This window comes from Aethina tumida, chromosome 1 (assembly GCF_024364675.1).
Source record: "Aethina tumida isolate Nest 87 chromosome 1, icAetTumi1.1, whole genome shotgun sequence".
NCBI classification, from domain to species: Eukaryota; Metazoa; Arthropoda; class Insecta; order Coleoptera; family Nitidulidae; genus Aethina; species Aethina tumida.
This window is the reverse complement of record NC_065435.1, coordinates 69,483,137-69,496,030: the sequence shown is the minus strand read 5'-3', so window position 1 is coordinate 69,496,030 and position 12,894 is coordinate 69,483,137. Positions and strand designations below refer to the sequence as shown.

At 28.6% G+C, this 12,894-nt stretch overlaps 4 protein-coding genes across 4 annotated transcripts; 3 read left to right on the top strand and 1 right to left on the bottom strand.

The window, feature by feature from the left end:
- Positions 1 to 690: 690 nt before the first annotated feature.
- LOC109608849 (alcohol dehydrogenase [acceptor]) lies at positions 691 to 3,273 on the bottom strand. Its single transcript, XM_020025403.2, has 5 exons — positions 3,007 to 3,273; positions 2,743 to 2,948; positions 2,258 to 2,426; positions 2,084 to 2,206; positions 691 to 2,016 (listed from the first exon to the last, which is right to left on the bottom strand). Exons 1-5 carry the CDS (start codon positions 3,155 to 3,157, stop codon positions 824 to 826), a joined length of 1,842 nt encoding a protein of 613 aa, XP_019880962.1. The 5' UTR covers positions 3,158 to 3,273; the 3' UTR covers positions 691 to 823.
- A 182-nt stretch (positions 3,274 to 3,455) lies between these two features.
- Positions 3,456 to 6,841, top strand: LOC109608836 (RINT1-like protein). Its single transcript, XM_020025388.2, has 9 exons — positions 3,456 to 3,751; positions 3,816 to 4,051; positions 4,114 to 4,287; positions 4,800 to 5,193; positions 5,246 to 5,471; positions 5,524 to 5,855; positions 5,911 to 6,143; positions 6,194 to 6,493; positions 6,547 to 6,841. Exons 1-9 carry the CDS (start codon positions 3,611 to 3,613, stop codon positions 6,758 to 6,760), a joined length of 2,250 nt encoding a protein of 749 aa, XP_019880947.1. The 5' UTR covers positions 3,456 to 3,610; the 3' UTR covers positions 6,761 to 6,841.
- A 362-nt stretch (positions 6,842 to 7,203) lies between these two features.
- Positions 7,204 to 9,712, top strand: LOC109608817 (beta-glucuronidase). Its single transcript, XM_020025366.2, has 11 exons — positions 7,204 to 7,383; positions 7,452 to 7,637; positions 7,690 to 7,856; positions 7,909 to 8,042; positions 8,092 to 8,279; positions 8,336 to 8,655; positions 8,708 to 8,851; positions 8,904 to 8,988; positions 9,043 to 9,219; positions 9,269 to 9,410; positions 9,477 to 9,712. The coding sequence occupies exons 1-11, from the start codon at positions 7,204 to 7,206 to the stop codon at positions 9,659 to 9,661; spliced, it is 1,908 nt and encodes a 635-aa protein (XP_019880925.1). The 3' UTR covers positions 9,662 to 9,712.
- Positions 9,713 to 12,046: 2,334 nt separating this feature from the next.
- Positions 12,047 to 12,689, top strand: LOC109608854 (EKC/KEOPS complex subunit Tprkb). The gene has a single exon (XM_020025409.2). The coding sequence runs from the start codon at positions 12,156 to 12,158 to the stop codon at positions 12,669 to 12,671; it is 516 nt and encodes a 171-aa protein (XP_019880968.1). The 5' UTR covers positions 12,047 to 12,155; the 3' UTR covers positions 12,672 to 12,689.
- Positions 12,690 to 12,894: the final 205 nt, after the last annotated feature.

Here is a 12,894-nt window from a genome sequence, read left to right as displayed (position 1 = left end):
TTATAAAAGTAATTTTATTAATAATAGTAAAATAAATATTTAAAGTGAAAATTACAAAAATGATAAATTAAATAAGTAAAATAAAAATAATTATATTCCCATCAATAAAAGCCAAAAAGTTTTATATTATAGGATTTTTTCAAATTATGTACGAAATCATGTTAAATTGAACTAAATATAAATGTCGATATTAAAAATGAATTTGAATAAATATCAATATTTATGTTTAATTTAATATTTAAATCAACAAAAATTTTAAATTAGTGTACTTAAATATAAACATTTATTTTGGTATATTTTAATAAGAAAATTGAAATTTATATTAATGGATTATAAACAGTTAATAAAACATTTCAATATTATTTTTAAGATTTTTATAAAATAATTAAAATTATTTGTGTTGATTTATAATAAAATAAACCAGCCTTGAACATAGCGAACTGCACTAAACTAAATCGCATCACAGAATTAATTTAAGGGATACGCGACTCACCTCATGCAGGCATTGATCAATGCTGGGGTTTGTAATTACATGCATATCGCGAATATTTTTAATTAGAATCCAATTTTGCATTAAAATATCTGATTTTATATTAACAAATCATTTGATTTCTAAACTATAACATAACCGTCTTATTAAAATAGTAAGGTTTGATTAATTATATAATCTTATTAAAACTTCAATTTTTAATAAGAGATTTTATTTAAAACAGCTATATAAACTAGAAAACAGTACATTAACTTCTTACAAATATAATTTGCATCTATAAATTTAAGTAACAATAAGTACTCAATTAATAATTTTAATTGACAACAGTATGGCTTAAAATATGTTACATGTATAATTAGAATAAAACAGACTTATAATTTTCGATGTATCTTTGTTCAGGAATTCATTGTTTAATATCACATCAGAGGCTTTTTCGGCCATCATTAACACAGCCGCGTTAATATTTCCGCTAGTCAATGTTGGAAGAATAGAACTATCAACAACATATAATTTATTGGTCAATTTGACTTGAAAGTTGTAATTAACAACGCTGTCCTCATCATCGCCCATTTTGCACGTTCCAACAGGATGATATGATGTTATGGTCAGATGCCGAATGTAGCAATCCCAATACAGTTTCGTATCGAACCTGTGATGTGTACAACCCGGAAATGGCATAGTATTAAACTTAGCCCCCAATTCTTGCATTGGTTCAGTTTTGACAAACTCTTTGATAATTTTGATTCCCTCAATAAGTACGTCAACATCTTCCTGTTTGTGAAGATAATTAGGGTCAATCAACGGATGTCCAAATTTGTCTAGGCTATTTAATCTCACAGTTCCTTTACTTTTTGGATGTAAAAGAACCGGCAAAATCGATATGGAACCGTTGACTTTACTAAAATATTGTGACCAAGAAACATCACTTATCCCCATCAGTTTCCTAAGATGCAACCCTGAATCTTCCTCAATACCTAAAGGCATAACCATAAACTGCAGATCAGGTTGTAATTGAGTATTGTTAGGATGTTTGGTGTTCAAAAAACCCATAACTTCGCAACCTATGGTTGTCCAAGGCCCGCCTCGATGAATGAAGTATTTTATTGCTGAAAGAGGATTTATCATGTCCTTAAGGCCCATACCGAAATTTTTAGTCTCATCAAACGTAACCAGGGCGAATCCTGTCGTCACATGATCTTGTAAATTATTACCAACTGGTAGATTAATTTTAGGTAATATGTTGACTTCTTTCAAATGTTCCTCAATACCAATTCCTGAGAGCATTAAGATTTTTGGTGTTCCTATAACTCCTGCGGATAAAATTACTCCTTTTGAAGCCAATGCATACGACATTTCGTTGTTGAATTTGTATTTAACGCCATAAGCCTCATAGTTATTTTTCAAGAGAACCTCATAAACCTCAGCTTTAGGCATAATTTTAACATTAGATCTTTCTAAATACAACAACTGATGTGATGATGTCCATCTTTTACCATTGTAAATGTTCACAAGTGGTTGACTAAATACTAAAAAATATATAGGTATATATCAATGAAATGTGCAAATTATGAAACACAATTTATAGTTTCTTACAGGAAAAGGTGTCTAATATATTATTTCCAATGCTGTATCCCAGTTCTTTAAAACCTTCCAAAATAAATTTAGGAATTATAGATGTATAAATTAAGTTAGTTAAAACACCATTACTTGGAGAGTCTAAAACAGGTATGAGTATTTTAAAGAGCAATAATTTAAAAATAACAATACCTTGAAAATGTTCTATTTTTTTAAAATATGGAAGAATGTCCCTTTCATAATCAAATTCCTGATTACTTGCATACCATGATTTAAAATCATCTGGATGACCTCTTACATATATTAAATTATTGAGTTGACCTGTACCTCCTACAAGTTTCCCCATTGGCCATTTACTTTTCTTGAAAGAATAATAAATCATAAAATATTTATATGTTTGCAAATAAATACATAAATATTAAGTTATCAGTTAAAACTGATGTATTGATTGTCTTATATTATTATGTTAATTTAAAAGTGGGACTACTATAAGTACCAAATAAATACATTGCATGTTTTTTCAATAATTTTATTAATAATTTAATTAACCAATATTATATAAATGGTGAATTTTACTATTCAACTAAATATGTAAACATTATTTTAATTTTACAACAAAAAAAAAAAAATAATAATAAAATAATTTTAAATTACAATAAAAAATTAGTATTACTTACATTTTTATCTAATCCAAAGGCACTCCATTTTTGTGGAATAGTGGAATAAGCCCAGTCATATGAAGTTCCCTGAAGCATTAATCCCAAGGAAGGGACATCCAAAATACTTGGTCTAACTTCACTGCCACTTTCAAGTAGTAGCACATTGTAATTTTTATTTGCTGATAATCGTTTGGTCACAATGGACCCAGCTGAGCCAGAGCCAACTACAAATTAAATTCATAAAATTAATATAATAAAATGTTAAATTTTAAGGAATCTGACCTATAATGTAATCATAAGTTTTGTTTAAATTGTTTGATATATTGTCCGAAAAATTAAACGACAATGAATTTAAAACGTAAATAAAAAACCCAAAACTTTGTACACACAACAAGTAAATGAAAATAAGAAAAATCCGCCCACATAAAAACATATCAGTAAAAACAATAATACATGGACACCTGTTTTGAAAATTTTAAAAATTAAAGGTTAGGAAATCAATCGTGACTACTCCGTGTCAGTCTCAGAACTACTACACGATGAATGTTTCAAATTGTACACATCTCTAGGAAAAAAAAAACGTATAATAAACTTTTGGAATATTATGATATTTTCACTTTAAATTAATTGGATGGATTAATCTTATTAATATAATTAAATTATTGGGGATTTGTGGGATAGTGATACTTGAACTACTTAATCCAATTTATTAGAACTAACACTGACAGAAATGGAATGTGTTGTCAACTTTTATACAAATTTTAATTCTTAAATTAATATTGAATAACTAATAGTAATTTTTGAAAATAATAATAGATTGAGTGTTCAATAATGTGTATATAATAAAAACGTGTGTATATATATGTGATTTAGTTATTTATTTATAATGAGTAATACAAATGAAGATTTAACAACATATACGGTTACTAAATTAAACGAAAAGTACGGAAGGGATTTTATCGACCCTATAAAATGTAAAAATATTTATGAGGAGTTGGTTAATAAAAAGGGAAGACTGCAAAGTGAGGTATGAAAAATTATTAATCTTAATTTCAGTTAAATATTACTCTAGTACTACTATTTATTTGTAGTTAGATGTAAAAAATAAAGAATATATTATTGGAAAAACACTAGAAGGAACGGGTGAAATATTGGAAAAATGTGATAAAGCCATTGATAATTCCCAAAATATTATCCAGAGAGTACATAAGAACCTGGATGAAATTGATGAGATTCGAAAAGAAACTAAAAATCAATTTGATAAACTAAATACATTACATACAACTCTGCAATATTTTAGGGTTATTCAACAAATTGAATCCCTTTGGTATGTTCATTTTTATTAAACTATATAGATTATTATATTTATTTTTATTAAATTTATTGCAGTACTGAGCTTCACAAGGAAGTAACTAAGAAAGATGATGAAAAGTGTGCAACTCTATTTGCTAATTTGTGTGAAATTAGTAGAAATCTGGTAGATTTACCTGCTGTTCATTTAAGAAATTATTTAAAAGATACATTACATTATTGGCATAAAATATTAAAAAATAAGCTTGGCAAGTGAGTAAAAATTTATTTTTTGTAGCAAAATACATGAAATGTATTATATATCACACATACATTTTGAATGGCAGTAATTAAATTGAAAAAGCATAGAACTGGTTACTGGTCATTTCAACAAAAATTTCAAATGTCATTTTGACATATTAAACAACGGCCAAAATTTCATAGTCTTTATACAAATAGCACTCTTTTCCGTCGCATTCCACCTTCAGTCCTCCAATGTCTGGGAAGAGTACTTTGTCCCCATTCTTCAAGCACATGGGGATGGCCTCACCATCGTCCTTTACGATTCCCGGTCCAACTGCTATTACTTTCCCCATCCTGTACGAAAGTTTCTGCTTGGTCTCAGGCAGTATGATACCACCAACTGATTGCTTTGGAGGCTCTATTTTCATTACCAATACGCGGTTCAACAACGGAGCTATTTTCTTTATCGCGTTCATGTTTGACTTTGATTAAAAATATTGACAAATTTATCTTTTGTTTGTAGTAACAATTATTGTTTTTAGAGATTTTGATGAAATATTGAAACAAATAAAATGGCCTTTTGTGAACACCAACTTCAGTCTGGTCGTACCATTGCCCGTGAACGTACAAAAACTGCAAATTATCGCCGAATATTTGCTTCAAATCGAACTGCCAAGCGAAAGTACCGTACCTGTTGTTACGTCCGCACTGTTGTCCGAATTTCCACCACTTTGTCTGCCCATTCAGCTTTTGATAGTACCTCTTAGAAAACGATTTCTATATCACTTCTATGGGAGTAGACAAACAAATAGGGCGGACAAACCCGAGTGGTATTTTACGCAGATTCTTACTTGGATCAGAGATCACAGGGAATTCGTGGGTACTTGGGTGCAACCTGTAATAGATAAACTGGGATTACATCATATAGACGCCAAGGTATAAGTAAACATTTACTATATGCATTGATGATTAACATGATTCATTTTAGTTGGAACTCACCAGAGGTTTGGTACAATTAGCTGTAGAAAAATTGCATTCTGATTTACCGCAACTACAGTACGACGATTTTACGTTTTCGCACACTATAGATGAAGCCTTGGGATTCGATAAGGAATTAAGGGAAATGTATAACTATCCACCAAATCAGCCCTCTGTAATATCGGTGCTGACTCAGGCACATATATTTATCAAGTGGTTGACTATGGAAAAGAAATGTAATAATTTAAGCAAGTCGTCATTAAACCATAATATATAAGACATTTTTAGATGCCATTGAAAAAATGGATGCGATGCTACTATCATCAACTGAAGCATTCGAACCGTTGACCTCCGAAATGGATGATTTAAAAATAACCACGTGCGCGGATGCATTTATCACTCTCCAACAAACAATTACAGAACGTTATGAAGCTCTACCACAACCTGGTCACAGGTTGCAATTTTTGGAGTTACAGTTAGAACTATTCGACGACTTTAGAGTTAGATTATTACAGCTTATCAATGCGGTGGAAGGCGACATCATCGAATCAATTTATCCTATGATAGCCAATACTTTGTATTACATAGAAAATGTTTTAGTTGATTGGGGGGCCATGTTAGTAAGTAAAAGTCGACCGCAAATTTTACGTGAAATATTTACTGTTGTTATTTTAGCATTATTTAAATCTATTTTACTATAAGAGTCAGTTCGAGCATGCATCAAAACAATTAAACGCCACAGTTGTGAACGACTTAGATGACGATTTACCATCTGATTCAGATACTGAAACTGTTTTTGCGGATGTGCTTTCGTTATACAGACACATGAGACGCGACTTGCTTTGTACTTTAGCAGAGTCCGTTATTGCAGAAGTGAAAAGCAGAAGCAAAGGTTACAGAAGAGAAATGTAAGTTGTTGAAATCTTAAATTTTTTTAGTAATTCAGTATGTTTTGCAGTTGGTCGGCTATTCCGTTGGAAAAAGAATATAGAAGTCTATCGTTAACACCCAGTGCATGTCCGATTTTTGAAGTAATAGCAAAAAGATTGCACCAGTTACAAAAAAGTCTTGAAGGAAAATTGTTTGCAGTGGTTTGGAGGAACATGGCACAACAAATTGATACATTTTTATTTGAAGACTTGGTGTTGGATAATAGATTTAGTAACGGTGGTGCCTTACAGTTAAAATTTGACGTGATGCGTAACTTGCTGCCTTTGTTTGCTCAGTTTAGTGACAAACCTGAAAATTATTTTTCTCAGTAAGATTGTTAAAAGGTATATGTATTTATTTTTTCAAATGTTTAATTTTTAGGGTAATCGAGGCAATTAATTTATTGAATATATCAAAGGGTTCTGCACTTTTACTACGAGAAACTCTCCTGGCCTTAGAAGGTGCAACTGGTGTAGAAGACACGAGAGGAAAAGCTTTGAAGGAAGTTGGTGTTACTAGGTTTACACCCAAAATGTCTGTTAAAATTCTAAACCAACGAGCCGATATTACTATAAACAGGATCGACGTTGATTAATTGTATTTGCATTTATTGTTGATTTTAGATATATTTATTTAATATATTAATTTATACAATTTCAATAAATTTTGTAAATTATTTTTTTGTTATTATTGCGTATCGTTTTTGAGAATAATTTTAAAAATAAACTCATTTAAGTAATAATGGTACATGACTTGAATGAGAATTTTCAAAATATGCAACTATCTGCATACTTTAGATTATAATATAAAATAAATATTATTAAACAACCTATATCTGTCTTATATCTGATTTTTATCTAGTAAGAAAATAATTGGATATTTATAAAAAAGAAGTACCCACAAACAAAACAAACTCAAGCAAATTATCTTGCAAAAACAAATCACTTTAATTTAATCTAAAACAGAGGGGACGGTAAGTACATATAAATATCAAAGTTTCAATAAAGTTCACCAAGTTTTTATTAGTAAATTGTCATCATGTGGTACTTGTTAATGTTATTTAGCGTGACTCAAATTAACGCGTTGGGTATTCTGTATCCAAAGGAATCTGAAACACGGGAAGTAAAATCATTGGATGGTTTATGGAATTTTGCCATTCTTAATGACACCAATTTTGATTTTTATAAAAATGATTGGTGGAAAGGTGATTTAAATCTAGTAAGTATTGTACAACAGCAAAATTTCTAAATGTTAATGTATTTATTTAATGACAAATGTTATTTAAGATCACTAAAAATGAAATTCACTTAATGCCTGTACCTTCAAGTTATAATGATATTGTGACAGATTCTAAAATCCGAGATTATGTTGGTTGGGTTGGTTACGATAGATCATTTTTCGTACCAAAAGAGTGGAACGATGGGAGGAAAATTTTCATTAGATTAGATTCTGTAAATTATGCTGCCCAAGTGGTATGTCTAATTCGTTCAATTTTTGAAAAGTACTAAATATTATTGCGTTTAGTTTATCAATGGAGAAGATGCAGTTACACACGAAATTGGTCATTTGCCGTTTGAAGCAGATATCAGTAGCTTGCTACATTTTGGACAAGAAAATCAAATTACAGTGTTATGCGACAACACATTATCTTCAGATAGTATTCCTCAAGGAGGAACGTACACTGATTCAGTGTAAGATTCATATTTATTTAATTAATCGATGATCGCAACTTCCTGATTCCAGTGGAAGGAAATTGGCAACCTATACATTTGACTTCTTTAATTATGCCGGCATTCATCGGTCTGTTAGATTGTACACCACTCCTTCAGTTTATATTCAGGATGTAAAAATATCGACTTCGCTAAACGATAAGACTGGTAACTACTTAAATGTAAACTGTCATTTTAAATACATAAAATCTTTTAGCAACTGTGACTTATGAAATATATGTAGAAGGATCAGAAGAAGTTGAATGTCACGTAACTATATTGAATAAGGATGATGACGCGGTAGCAACAAATGTTGGAAATACTGGTGACATTGTTATAGAGTCTCCAAATCTTTGGTGGCCGTATCTCATGCATGATAATCCCGGATATTTGTACAAAGCTCAAGTATGATATCAATAGAATTTAATTAATTTCATTGATCTTACTATTATTAAATTTAGGTTGAACTTTATGATGCAGATGGAGAATTAATTGACAAATACGTTCAACGTTTCGGCATTAGGACCATCTCATGGACAAACACATCTTTACTCCTAAATAATAAGCCGATCTATTTGCGAGGTTTTGGCAGACATGAAGATTCTGATTTTCGTGGAAGAGGATTCGACTTGCCATTAATCATCAGGGACCATAATTTAATCAAATGGATGGGAGCTAATTCTTATAGAACTTCTCATTATCCTTACGCCGAGGAAATCATGGACTTAGCTGATGAAATAGGAATTATGATTATTAACGAATGTCCTGCTGTGAATATGGAGTAACTATATAGAATTGATTTACAAATGTATATTAATTTTTAATTTTTATAGCGGATTTAGTTCATTGCAATTGGAAAACCATAAAAGATCTCTAACGGAATTGTACAGAAGAGATAAAAACAGACCAAGCACTATTATGTGGTCCATAGCAAATGAACCAAGGTCTCAGCATACTGAATCGCAGGCATATTTTGAGTAAACCTTTACAACTTTTTAGGGTATATTGTAATTACAATAATTTTTGTAGACATGTAGCCAGTCACATCAAAAGTTTCGATCTATCACGACCGATAAGTGTCGCGGAAATGTACACACCTGATGAAGATCATTCAGTACAATTAAGTTTAGTTGTTTAATACTTTTTGTAATTATATATTTTTTTGTAGTCATACTATGTAGATATTATAAGTTTGAATCGGTATAATGCGTGGTATAGTGATGTAGCCGATTTGGATATTATTCAAAGTAAATTGATTGCTGAAGTCGAGAAATGGCACAACAAATTTGGAAAGCCTGTTCTTGTGTCTGAATATGGAGCCGATACTTTAGAAGGATTTCATACGGTAATATGTAATATCAGTAATAAATAGAGTTAAAACTGATTGTTTTTAGCAACCCTCTTATATATGGTCGGAAGAATTCCAATTGAATTACTTATCCAATCATTTCAAGGCGTTTGATGAACTACGAGAAAAATCTGGATATTTTATAGGTGAATTTATTTGGAATTTCGCTGATTTTAAAACTATTCAAGGTACTATTAGTACTAACGTACGTACGTATATTCAAACTTGTGCTATAGGGAATGTGCTATTTTCAGAAATTAGAAGAGTTGGTGGCAATAAAAAGGGAATTTTTACACGAAATAGACAACCAAAAGCAAGTGCACATATGTTAAGAAGAAGATATTGGGCTTTGGCGAAATTGACTAATCCTAATATTACAATACCCGAAGATGTTAACGATTACATTATTTCTAATGGTTCTATACATGATGAATTATAATTTATATATTTATGTAAATAAATAAATATATAAGTGTTTTCTTTTATAGCATTGAGCTACTCTTTTCATGTAACGCTAGTAATAATTCTCTTTAATAGATAATTAGATAAATATTAACTTCCTTCAAAATATTTAATAAACTTGTTTATTTCTTCTTATATTCTAAATTATACATTATTATAGAAATAAAATATTTGATTTTTTTAATATTTATTATTAACTAAGTTTTTTAAAATTAAATTTATTTTTAATTCATGTAATAACATAAATGTTATATTTATTTTCCATTTTTACATTTTTATTTGAGACTATTTTTACTTACATTTAAATTATCTTCCTATAGTTTTAATTTTAATAATGCTTATTTTAATTATTAATTTATTTATCGTATAATAGTAATGATATATACAATTATTCATCAGCTGTTATTAATGAAGTTTAAAACGTGACTGGCATTTTTTATCTTGAATGCTATCTGACTGTTAAAATTATTTTTATGGAATATCACTGATTTATTGAAGTTCTATATAGTTTATATCTTTTTAAATAGACTGGTGGAAATATATAGAAAAACATTTCAAAATTGTTATAATAAAAAAATATTAAATTATATATTTTTCCTAAAATATATGTATTTAAATTTTCATTTTTTGATTTTGGTAGACATTTAAAATGGGATAATTTTCAATTTTTCTTGAATTTGATATTATATTGTATTATAATTATGAGGTACTGAATGAAACGTTTATTTATACAATATTTTATAAATAATAAACTATGTGTCACTTATATATCATATATATCGAAAACGTCTATATACTTTTTAGTCAAATAATTTTTTGTAATGGTTCTTATAATCAAAATAATGTAAATTATAAACATTCTTAATAATGTTATCATCTTCAAGTGGTGTACTTTGGTTGTTTTTATGCTGTTATCTTATAAAACTGATTATATATTTAAAAAATGTGTAAATCATCATGTTTTTTATACTGTATTATTCGACATAAAATGTAAAAAGGATATATAAATTAATGGACCTTACCATAGCGGTAAAGTTTCATATCCAAAAATAGAAAAGAGATGAGTGACATTACAGAGGTTACCGAATACCTATGGGCGTCAAAATTTGAAATATAAAAATATTTGCAAACTACAACAACACAGAGCGAAATGACACTAACAATTTTTCACAATTATATGTTAATTGGTGTTTTAACAGAATATGGGATAAAAAATGATCGACATGTACGACTTAATAATATGATTATTTTATTGAAAATAAAAATCAATTTTACATTGAGAATCTTATTTATAAAATTATGAATAGCCGTTATATTTATATTATGTAAATATTCCAAGAAAATAATAGTTCTAAACAAAATTCGGAAAATTTTCAAAAATTGTTAACATGATGCGTTAATATAAAGCACGTCATCAAAAGATTAATAATAACAATAATAACAATAATAACATTAATGACAATAATAACAATAATAATAATGAAAACCAATGGTAACTTTTATAAAAACATAATTATTAATAATTACGCGTTGCATTGTCCTTAGACCTTAAAGGTATACTTAAGATTGTAATTATTTCATTCATATTCATCGGTCAGATTTTTTATTAATATTTAGGCTTAAATAAATTTTATTGTTATTATTCCTATGGAATTTGACTCATTTATCACGAAATATATGATTTTCAATATATAATTTTCAATGGTTATACTATATGTAGTTATCTGTTAAAATAAACTATAAAATTTCTTACAATTCCTTACAATCAATAGAATATGTATACTTAAAAATGCTCATTAATATTTTTTATAACTGTAAATTTGTAATTTGTATTTGTATAATATTTTACATTTGAATATTTTAGATCCATCCATCGGAAGTCGATGGCAACTGGAAATTGAGTAACTAATCTTAATTTTATATTTAGCACTGAAAATATGCATAACATCTTAAAAATATAATTTTTATTGTTAAGAATATTCTGCAGAAAATCATATAAGGTGTTGCAACAAAAACTTTTATGAATATAAACTAATATTTTACATCTCTTTAAATGAACATTCTGCGTCAATTATTTATATAATTTTGAGATTGATTCAGTAGATGCCAGCGACTTTAATAACTTGATAAATTCGGTTCTAATTATTAAATGGTATTCTTCTATCATGAGTGTATCCCAAAGACATCATTTGTTACTGACTCATGATTAATATTACTTCAACATATGTTATAAATTTATTTTTCATTACTGAAATCATAATTATGAATAAAGAAATTGATTGGCAACAGTTTTCATTCTCTGTGTAAGTTACTTAATGACTAGAACCAAGATCTTTCCACAGATGGCGATAGTTCAGACGGGACAAAATGAACTTAACCTAACATTGAAAAGTAAACATTGTAACAAAAACAAAAAGAAATAGTAAGAATCATTGCACAGAACATTTAATATATTTCTATTTGTATTTATAATGACTTTCATGGCCAATTTAGATCCTTCAACGGGGTATTCTATGGAGTTAAGACTTTATCGAAATGTTACAAATGTTCCAGAATTGAGGCAAAAACTCATGAAAGGCGAACTGAAATGTGCTGTAATAAAACCCAGTTTAATAGCGGATCCTTTTCAAATCGTCGTGGCGGCAAACAAAGCAGTTCTTGCAGAGAAAACTACGACTAAATCATTGTCTACAGAAGTATTATTCAACTTATCAATTTCCACTAACATCACACAAAGTCTTATCAAATTTGGAATTGATGACAAGGAAACAGATTTGCTAGTTCTTATATTGAAAAAAGGCAATGAAGAAAATAATAGCTTCAAGGAAATTGATGGAGAAGAATGTGATATTAGTGAACTACAAAAACTTGCTGATTTAAAAACAATAAAGAAGAATTACAAGATATCTGATGAAGAACTAAAAGTTTCTAGCTTAATTGACTCTATAGTAACGAGAATTAGCGTTAAGGAATTTGTGTCTGTATAATAAAGTACATTTACACCACACGTGATTTTATTTATATTATTAAATAATAAATTTGTTGCATTTTAATCTCAATAATATATAATGATCTACGTAATTATATATTTTAACCTTTGACCTCATTATTGATAATTGCACAAAAATTTTAAAAAATATTTATATGTAATATAAAAAAGTACATCGATACTAAGCTGACTTAACAACTGTACTAAAATTAGATTCTCAT